Genomic DNA, 11388 nt, shown 5'->3' with positions numbered 1-11388 from the left:
GAAGAATAATCCAAATCTCTGCAAATCTCCTTGATCCAAGCTTCTTGATCTTCAAGATCTCTTCACCAAAACCACTTATCTAGGCTCCAATTTGCTTCCAAGGGCTCTCACTCACGATTTAGGGTTTCTGGATCTCAAAAGGGTAGTAAAAAGGCTGAGGGAGGGATATAATGTTCTTTATATAGGGCACAACCCCCGGGATTATGGTTTTTCTCTCTACAGCACCAAATCGTCGAGTCCTAGACGCCGACTCGGCGAGTTGGCCACTTAAACCGCGACAGAATCCCGCTCCGACTCGGCAAGTAAGCAGGCTTACTCGTCGAGTCCCTTTCCTTAATTTACACTTTAAGCCCTTCAATAATACTTTTGGAATTTGGGATGTTACAATCCTTAATCTAGTCCCTACCAAAAAGGTTTCCAAAACACCTTACGAGATGTGGACAGGGAAAGTTCCCACATTAGACCACATCAAAGTTTGGGGTTGCGAGGCTTTTGTGAGAAAAGAAACTCACGACAAGCTCGAACCTCGGAGTGAGCGATGTATTTTCATCGGCTACCCACATAAATCCTTTGGATATCTCTTCTACAGACCGAGTGACAATGTTGTCTTCGTTGCGAGGAGAGGAGTCTTTCACGAGAGAGAACTCATAGGCCAAGGAAACAGTGGGAGGAAAATTGACCTTAAAGAGCTTCAAGAGTCAAGCGGTGAAGGAACCTCAAACACTAGCAATCAACCTGAGGAGGAAACTCCGATTGATCCAATTGACGAGTCCTTACCTCTGAGACGTTCCAGTAGAGTTAGAAATACACCTGAGTTTTATGGTTTCTATATTACTACTGAAGGTGATACATTTATCAGTGATAGCACACTGGTAGATTGGATGAACCTAACAACTAAAAGGAAGCCATGGCAAGCCCCGAGTTTGCAAAGTGGAAAGAGGCTATGGACAGCAAGATTCAATCCATGTATGACAATCAAGTTTGGAACCTGGTTGATATTGTACCGGGTCGTAAGACAGAAAGGTGCAAATGGATCTTCAAGAAGAAGACTAACATGGATGGGAAAATACACACATATAAGGCGTGACTGGTTGCGAAGGGCTTTACTCAAACTCTGGGAGTTGACTATGATGAGACCTTCTCACCAGTAGCAAAGATTAAATCTATAAGGGTTATGGTAGCCATAGCTGCATTTCATGACTATGAAATATGGCAAATGGATATCAAAACCTCTTTCCTTAATGGAAAGTTGGCTGAAGATGTTTACATGAGTCAGCCAGAGGGTTTTGTCAATGCACAGTACCCTAATAGAGTGTATAAGCTTGAGAAATCCATTTATGGATTGAAACAAGCATCTCGCAGATGGAATCTTTGTTTTGATGAGAAAGTTAAAGAGTTTGGATTTTCGAGAAGCGAGGATGAGTCATGTGTATATGTCAAAGCTAGTGGGAGTATAGTGAGCTTTCTGGTATTGTATGTAGATGACATACTGCTCATAGGAAATGACATCTCAACCTTGCAGGAGGTTAAGTCCTGGCTTGGTAAGTGTTTCGCTAAGAAGGACCTCGGAGAAGCTACTTATATCCTAGGGATAAGGATATTGAGAGACAGGAGTAAAATGCTAATATGACTTAGTCAAAGTACCTACTTGGACAAGGTGTTGAAACGTTTCAGCATGGAGAACTCCAAGAAAGGTAACCTACATATCCTAAGCAATACCAAACTGAGTGAGACTCAGAGTCTGAGTACAGAGGCTGAGATAGCAAAGATGAGTCGAATACCATATGCTTCCGCAGTTGGCTCGATCATGTATGCTATGACTTCTCGCCCTGATGTGGCCTTTGCTTTGAGCATGGTCAGCAGATATCAAGGGAACCCTGGTAAAGCTCATTGGACTTCAGTTAAGAACATTCTTAAGTACCTGTGGAGGACTAAGGACTGGATCCTTACCCTCGGTGGGAGTGATGACTTGAGAGTGACAGGGTATAGCGACGCCAGCTTTCAGACCGACAGAGATAATTTCCGCTCTCAGTCGGGTTGGGTGTTTACCCTTAATGGAGGAGCAGTGACATGGAAAAGTTCCAAGCAGGAGACTGTAGCTGATTCAACGTGCGAATCAGAGTACATAGCAGCAAGCGAAGCATCGAAGGAGGCGATATGGTTGAAAAACTTCATTGGAGACCTTGGATTCATTCCATCCATAAAGGAGCCTATGGAGATTTTATGCGATAATGAAGGGGCGGTTGCCTTAACCAAGGAACCAAGAGATCATGGTAGATTCAGGCATATCGACAGAAAGTACCATTTCATAAGACATCAAGTAGAAGAAGGGCACCTCGTGGTAAAGGGGATATCGTCAAAGGACAACCCAGCAAATCCTCTTACAAAGGGACTGACTAGGGATAAACACTTGCAGCATGCGAGGGGCATTGGGCTAAAGGACGATATTAGTTTTAGTAATTAGATAAATAGAAACTTGTGATAGCTAAATTTTAATTGACATTTGATGATTAAATAAAAGGAGTTTTATTTATAAGTAAAGTTACTGTCTTGTGCCAATTATTTACTATTGTTTCACTTTGCATGTTTTGACCTCCAAAATAATAAAATTATGATTATTATTTTTATTCAAACCATCCACAGTCGATCATACGTTGGAAGTAAGTATGAAATAAGACTGTCATGAGTTGGCTTGTAGATTGTCTAAGGAGTTAGACATAGAAAAAGTGTGCTACACCATTCATGAGTGCTCCTGAAATACGATTTGAGTATTGGATTCAACCCGCGCTCACCTGAATTACTTCATGGAATTTATCACGAGTAATTGTGAGACGATAATATCATATAGTCTTCAAACCAAGATATATGAGTTGTTGACTACGAGTCGGTTGTGCATTGATGGCATGAAAACGCATCAGTAACTTGATGTTATAAAACGTGTCGTTGTGCATGATTTGATGAGTAGTTAGTACAAACATATAATGTCGAAGTTTATTTGTTCCTTTTATCCTAAGAGGATTAAAAGCGATATCTTGGGCCTCCCGATGATTATGTTTTGACTAATGTGTCGGGCCCGGTCAGAACTAAAATGTTTTATGTCAGACGAATCAGAAATCGGGAAACAAACTGCTGGACAATAAGTATGACATTGTTCCATGTATTTGTCTAGCTGATATCTTGAGAACAGAGGAGTATATGATCCCTTATCTAAAGGATGCGTCACCGACTGGGTCAGAGTTGATAACGGCCTTTGAAAGCTTACGATTGCTAAGTCGGATCCTGAAGTTACATTGGCAGCTATAGTTATTAGACTTATCCAAGTGGGAGACTGTTGGATTTGGTGTCTAAGCCCATAACTATAACTGGTATGTACTTGACCCGATTGTAGCATGGTCCCTTTTTGGGTTGCCTTCACCAGTGTAATTTGATAGGAAGGATTTTTGAGAATAAGGTTATTTGTGATTTATTAATATATTACAAGTATAATATATTAATATTATTTAATTAGTATTGATCAAGAATTAATTTGGAATTAATTTTGTGATCAAAAGAGACTATTTAAATATATGGGGATTGATTATGTAAATCAATGATTCTTGTAATGTGGACTAATGATCAATGACTATATGGTTGGGCTAAACCAATAAGATAATCCATGGATAGTCCATGGAGGTTAACCCATAGAGCATAAGAGTGTGAAAAGTCATTGAGCATTAGGGTTTACAAAGTGTAACCCTAGTGTTTGTCACATTATAAATAGTGCCCCATAAGCCAAAATCGGCTACACACTCTTTGGAGTAAAGTATCTTATTCTCCTAAACCCTCCTCTTGTATTTTGGTGTTTGTGAACCAATAGAGGCATCACACTTGAGGTGCTCAAGCTTTTAAAGGTCAAGAACTCTACCCCACTCAAGAGGTAAGCATCCAAACTAAGTTTTATATTATATAGCTTCAATTGTATGCTAGCTAGGGATAATGCTTTGGAAAATCGAAAATGCATGTATAATTAGAGAAAACATGGATTCAAAGCATTTAGGGTTGCATGTGCACCATAGGAGTGTTATAGTGCTCAAAACCCAACATGTTATTATTAGAAGCTTTGATGTGATCATCGGTATGGATTGGTTAAGCCTCCACCATGCCGATATTATGTGCTGAGAGAAGGCCGTTCGCCTTCACCTACCTAACAATGAAACCCTGGTTATATATGGCGATAAACTCAGTACGAGCCTCCGTCTCATCTCGTGCATCAAGGCACAAAAGTGCTTGCACAAAAAGAACCAAGCTTTTTCTAGCCCACGTGGTGGATAAAAAGAAGGAAGAGAAGAGCATCAAGGACATCCCGGAGGTATGCGATTTTCCGAACGTGTTTCTTGAAGACCTCCCCGGAATACCCCCTGAACGACAGGTCGAGTTTCGGATTGAGCTGGTACCCGGAGCCACGCCAATTGCCAAATCACCGTATAGATTAGCCCCTGCAGAAATGAAAGAGCTCTCCAGCCAATTGAGCGAGTTACTAGACAAAGTGTAGCAACTCAATATTTTTCTAGTCAATAATAGTCAAACCTTCTAAATAAAATTTGAGTTTATTTATTTATTTTGGTTAAGAACCTAAGGGTTAAATATAATTTGATATATATAATTGACGTATTTATATATGTATTTAGAAGAAAATACACTTAAAAATCAACAATTTTTCCTTTGGAACCGCAAACCCTCGCACCGAAAACCCTTCTCGGCCGCAAACTCCTCGGACTGAAAACATGATTTCGGCCGAGAACCCCCTTTCCGACCGAAATCTCTCTCGGTATATATATTTCCACTTTAAAAATCAGTCATTTTCTCACATTTCAAACCGGAAATACTCTCATTTTGCTCTCAAACATCATCCAAGAACCTTCCAATCTTTAAGAAAAATCCTTTAAATCTTCATAAATTCCACTAAGAACACCAAGAACAATCTTCAAATCTTCAAGCTGGCCGAAAACTCCCTGGACCGAAAACTCATTCAGGACCGAGAACACCTTAGAACCGAGAACCTGGTCCTCGGTTGAGGATTTAGGACCGAAATCAAGGATTTCGGTGGAGCCTTGACCGAAAACCCTCCTCAACACTTCATACCATTTTCGGTAATGCTTACAAGAAATTCCTTACATAAATCAAGTGTTGTCTAACACTTTAATTTACTATTTCACTAATTTAAATATGATTACGTGTTTAAATAATTCTAGGATACCGTTCTTCCCACGTACGCTATCCCGAGGATCAACTTTTCAGTGTACACTATCCAATTTAATTACGCACTAGAGGTGAGTTCATACCCCTACGTTTTCACCATTTTCAATGTTTTAGGGGGGAATACAAGTAAAACACAAAGACTTTTGTGTTAATATTCAAACTGATTTATTGCTACATTTTAACAAAATATGTTCATATATATTTATATATATAAAGAAGGTTCAAAAGACTTAGAATTGGAAATTGCGCCCTAAATTATGTTCCTTATTTGGCTGTGGGTTTAGAATAGAATTACTTATTCGACTGTCTCTTCACCCTTAGATTATATATATTAGGAATATATTTGAGTATAAAACATATTGCTTACCTCTTTGTAACATGATGGACGTATGCTGGAGTACGTTGCGCGTACGTGGTCACCAGCCTGTTTTTTTGTCAATCCTTTAGTACATCGTGCGTACAAGTTGAGTACGCTAGGCGTACTCAGCTGAGTTGACTCGGATTGAATTCTTTGACTTTCGACTTTGACCAGGAATTTGATATAAGGGTATTTTGGGTATTTTGAGTTGTAGTTGAGATTGGTCACTATTTGATGTATAGGTGACTGGTAGAGCTGATATTCAAGGTAGTGTCTTGTTCAGCTATCTTACCGGATTGAAGTACTCGTGGGTCGAAGGCACCAATGTCGGCCCACTAGGTTATGTATCCTGGTTTTGAGGATGTTGCTATGTTGTATTGATCTGTTAGAACTGAGTCCTAGTATATAGCATATTGTTATGTAATAGTGATCTGTAGATCTGTCTGTTAGTCTGTTGACTGGTTATGTGATTATCTGTTTACTGGATATATGTTGTCTGATATGTATATGTCGACATAGTTTGGTTGGGTCGAGGCGATACTGCTTTGTGCGGAAGCCAACAAAACCGGGGAGCAAGCCATACATAAGTTGTGGGCCCGAGAGGCAAACCAAACTTATGTTGTGGGCTCAGGAGTAAGCCAGACATGAGTTGTGGGCCGAAAGGCAAGCCAGACTCATGTTGTGGACTCAGGGGTAATCCAGTCTGTTAGCTGTGGACCCAGTATGCATGTTGTTATATGTCTGTGTGGTGGTACTTTGGGGGAACTCACTAAGCTTTGGCTTACGGTTTTCAGTTTCATGTTTCAGGTACTTCAGATGATCGTGGCAAGACGAAGGCGTGATCGTACACATCCTTCTATGGCATGTTCTTGGAGATTTATGATACACTGATCTTGGGATATTTTTACATTATACTTAATTTTGTTATGGGTTTTGTTTGAAAACAATGATTTCTTCTGATTTGAAAATGAAAAATTGTATCGTGACTTTGGTACGTTGCATGTTTAGTACATTACTATATTATATGTTCATGTTTGTTCATATTGTTCAATTATGTTTGTTTATTTTTGTTCGTTTAGCATGTTCATGAACATAAACTAACGAACATGAACAATGTAATTTGTTAAACGTACGACATGAACAAGACGACTAATTCATTTATCTGTTCGTGTTTGTTTATTTGTTCGGCTAACTTAAACAAATGAACATAAAACAACCCCCGTCCGTGTTCGTTTACATCCATACTTATAATCGCTTCATTTTCACAATCAAAACATGCCATTTGGAAGATTCAATCAAAGAACTTCCACAGTCACAATAAGCTTTCAAAAGGCATTTTACGTACTATATATATAGAGGGTTCATCAGAGTGGTTGGTGGAGTATGTTAACAATGAATTGTCATTTCACAAGTGAATTTTCATGTCACTTTGACTATGAAAATATACATTTTGACTACAAATTTTAGATATTTAATATTATTAAGAGTTGTCATTTCACCGATGAATTTAGATACTATGACGATAATTCCTTATTTTATTTCCTACAAATATGGTTCATTATACTCAGTGTCCAATCATATTTTGTCAACTTATTTGAGTTATATCAACGTGTTTGAAAATAAGTTCACCGGATTAAGTTCACGAACAAAGCTTTGTCAACCTCCATGTATTCTTTCATAATCCTGAAAGAACCAATCACAATATCGTAACAAGAATCAAGAATAATATGATGCACATATTTGAATTATGTTTCGTGACGTTAGGATGTGTGGTAAGATGATTTTGTAATATATATTATATTTTTGGTTGTTATAATTTAATTAATATCGGTACCATTGTTTTTTGTAGATTCAAGCATTTGTTAGGCACATGTTACCATTATATAGGCATGAAAACCTATCTGGAACCGAACTAGAAATAAAAGCCCGAAAACCAAATAAGTCGTAAACTAAAACTGAAAATCAGACCGAATACTAGTGATCAGTTTTGGTTTGGTTTAGTTATCACTAAGAAATATCTACAAAGGTGTTCGGATCTAAAGCGACCTGAAACCGGAAAAACGAAACCGAATAAGTTGTAAACTAAGAATCGAGAACCAAACCGAATACCATTAACTGATTCCGACTTTATTTTTCGGTTAAAAAACTCAAATCTCTATTTTTATGGTTATATTTTCAGAAAAAAAAAACGAAAAATTAATTTTAAATGTTTGAAAAGTTAACGAGGGGTTAAAATTGCTAAAATTCAAAATTCACAGTGCCAAAACCTACCTGTTTTGCCCAAATACCAAACCCCAAAAGGCCAAAACACACTCGCAGCCAGCCGATATTACCTTCTGAACGAGGTTTGGAGAGCGAGAGAGCGACATTCGAAAGATGGGTAGAAAGAAGGAAGTGGTGTTTGACGAACAACCGCCGGACTTCGATCCGGCCAACCCCTACAAGGATCCGGTGGCGATGCTCGAAATGCGCGAGCATCTAGTGAGGGAGAAATGGATCGACATCGAGACCTCCAAGATAATCCGTGATAAGCTCAGATGGTGCTACCGCATTGAAGGTGTCAATCACCTCCAGAAGTGTCGTCACCTTGTCGAGCAATACCTTGATTCAACTCGTGGTATTGGATGGGGTAAAGATGGTCGTCATCCAGATCAGCACGGTCCGTCCTCTGCAACTTTCGATAATCTCTATTTTCTCTCGGTTTATCATCCGTTTTTCTTTGTGTCCTTACATCAAGGTGTTTGATTTGTGGTAATTTACAGGTCCTAAGGTTCAGAGCGTGGAGTGATTTGTTTTTTAAGGTATCTTTTCATGAAATCTTTTACTCTTAATTGTTTATTAGGGTTGATTGATTGGTCGTTTGTGCTTTGCTATGTAACATGGCTATGGCTTATATCAGTTGTAGTTGTTCAGTAGGGTTGATTGATAGACCAATAGCAGTCCCAGAAGGTATGCAATCACTCTGATTTTATGAATATCAATAGAGTTTAGCAATGGATAATTCTCAGACTGCTGAAAATTGGCTTGAATGTGCTTTGGATTGGGATTGTTTTCTTTATGTGTTGATGAATTATTTTTGGAGTTTATGATACAACTGGATTTACAAAACATTGATAGTCATCTCATTATACAAATCAAACCCTGTTTCAACTTTTTCCCCTGTTAAGTGTTGAATGATATTCACGAAAATGATGGCATACTTAGAGAAATGGAAGAAAAAATAGAACCGAGGAAAAAACTGTAAAATGTCCGGGCTTAATTCCCAGGATTTCCTTACCAAGTCATTCTTTATGCATTAAGTCAAAAAGAAATACCCATATATATATATATATATATATATATATATATATATATATATATCTTACTGGATTAAGTCTTGTCTCTGTTAAGTAAAAAAGAAACAACATTTGTCAACTTTACATGTGGGTAAAGACTAAAGAGATACAAGTTGATCAACATAGTACGAACAACGACAAGAAATTATGATACTCCAAACATGGACCCAAATGAAACATAATGGCATCATTAGTTAAGTTTTACAAACACATAATAATATATTACCAATTACATGGTTTTAAATTTCCAACCAATTACATGGTTCTAAAAGCCTTACAGCTGCCCTACAATACATGAACTTAAAGACTATATACTTCCAAGCCAGTATGAATTCATGACAGTTATTTAATCATGCTTGAATATGTTGACTTTGACACTTGAAGCATGACTTCATATTAAAAGACATGTCAGGGGGTGGTATGTTTAAGTAGTCGAGCTCAAAGAATCCCAAAGTGGAGCTTCTGTGCAAAAGACTTTAATTGTCTGTCCTCCTTATTCTGAAAGCTTGACCATTCTTGTCCCATATAACAAAAAATGGTGAGATTGATGCCAAGCAATTTAGGTTTGACCTCAAAAGTTGCTTGGTTTGAAATCTATATAAAAATTTCTTTCGGACTTGATGCACAAAGATCACAAAAAGTTTTAATTTTTTACAATTTTGCATTAATTTATTCTTTCCTTCCATCATTTTCTCAAATTATTTTTTAAATATCATTTATCTAGACAGCTACTAAATTGGAAAAAAGAAACAAGTACTTGAATAACATACTAACTGAATTTGCTTTCTTCTTGTGGCAGGTCATTGGATTGTATTGTGGTAATGCATGTAGAAATTGGAGAGAAGACACAGAGCTTCCATCACCAGTTTGGTTAAAAAAAAAATTTCTTTTTGTTTCATGTTGAAGCTAATGTTAATGTTACGTACATGTTTGACATTCGTACCTGGTCATTATCTGGATTTCAGGATCCAAACCATTGATTTTGACTTTTGAGTGTATTTGCTAATAAAAAATAATTTCTTTGATCCACTCTTTGATTTAGGGATGAGCAAAAACCAAACTAGAAACCAAAAAACCAATATTATTGGTTTGCTTTTGTATAAACTTACCCATGAAAACCGAACCGAGCTTGGTTAAAAAACTACCTACCGTATATATTATTTAATATTTTGAATACTATTTTGTACTTACATATTTTCGTAGACAAGTTTGGTCTCTTTTTATGGTTGTAGAATTCAAATTCTGATCTCTTTTTATGGTTGTAGAATTCAAATTCTGATCTCTTTTTATGGTTGTAGAATTCGTATTCTTATCCTTATGTAGTTATTTTAGTATATTTAAATTGGGTACAATACCATTTATATAGTTATTATAGTATATTTAAATTGGATACAATACCATTTATAGTGAGTATTTTACTTAAAGGTTGTAGTTTAAATAAATATTTACCAACTAGGTTAACGTATACTTAATAGTGTGGTGTCATAAGTTTGGTTATAAATCATTGAATAAACTTGGAAACCCCAATATTGTATAGAAATCGGAACAATTTCCATTCCAGAACCAATTACCCCATGATTCGGTAAATAATCAAGGAAAGTAAGAAGAGTTTACCTTACTGATACCCTATTAGCTTTCAAAGTAACCATTAATACGATTCGGTAAAGAATCAAGGAAAATAAGAGGAGTTTACCTTACTGATACCCCATTGGCTTTCAAAGTAACCATTAGTACGATTCGGTAAAGAATCAAGGAAAGTAAGATGATTTTACCTTACTGATACCCCATTGGCTTTCAAAGTAACCATTAGTACGATTCGGTAAAGAATCAAGGAAAGTAAGATGATTTTACCTTACTGATACCCCATTGGCTTTCAAAGTAACCATTGGTATGTTTCGGTAAAGAATCAAGGAAATTAAGAGGAGTTTACCTTACTAATACCCCGTTGGCTTTCAAAGTAACCATTAGTATGATTTGGTTAAAAACTATGGAAAGTAAGAGGAGTTTACCTTACTGACATCCCGCAGAGTTCAAACTAACTGATATACAAACAGTTAGTAATATTTAACATCGATAACTTTAGGATCCAAAAATCTATTTACTTACTAATTCTATTACAAATCATGTGACAGTTAAATAAAGACAAAATTACAAAAATGGTCCCTGTAGTTTGCCAAAAGTCACAAAGTCAGTCCCTATTAATTTTTTTTGATGTAAATGGTCCTTGTGGTTTGCAAAACTTGCAAAGATGACCCTTTTTACTAATACCGTTAGTATTCAACTGTTAGGGACTAAATCTGTAAGGGCATTTTCGTCTTTTCAAGTATAAAGACACTAAATTCGTGATATTTGATAAACCACAGTGACCATTTCTGAAATTTGTTTGAAAAAATAAATTAATGACAAAACTGTTAAATTGGTCCATGTGGTATTCAAAAAACTTTGGATATGGTCCAA

At 36.9% G+C, this 11388-nt stretch overlaps 1 protein-coding gene across 1 annotated transcript; it reads left to right on the top strand.

Moving 5' to 3' along the window:
• Positions 1 to 7884: 7884 nt before the first annotated feature.
• On the top strand, positions 7885 to 9960 carry LOC145133916 (NADH dehydrogenase ubiquinone 1 beta subcomplex subunit 10-B-like protein (Complex I subunit NDUFS6)). Its single transcript, XM_079068863.1, has 3 exons — positions 7885 to 8255; positions 8359 to 8397; positions 9731 to 9960. Exons 1-2 carry the CDS (start codon positions 7973 to 7975, stop codon positions 8382 to 8384), a joined length of 309 nt encoding a protein of 102 aa, XP_078924989.1. The 5' UTR covers positions 7885 to 7972; the 3' UTR covers positions 8385 to 8397; positions 9731 to 9960.
• The last annotated feature ends 1428 nt before the right edge of the window (positions 9961 to 11388 follow it).

Source organism: Lactuca virosa, chromosome 8, assembly GCF_052849685.1.
Source record: "Lactuca virosa cultivar CGN04683 chromosome 8, Lactuca_virosa_CGN04683_v6, whole genome shotgun sequence".
Lineage (NCBI taxonomy): Eukaryota > Viridiplantae > Streptophyta > Magnoliopsida > Asterales > Asteraceae > Lactuca > Lactuca virosa.
This window is presented reverse-complemented; position numbering and strand designations above follow the sequence as displayed.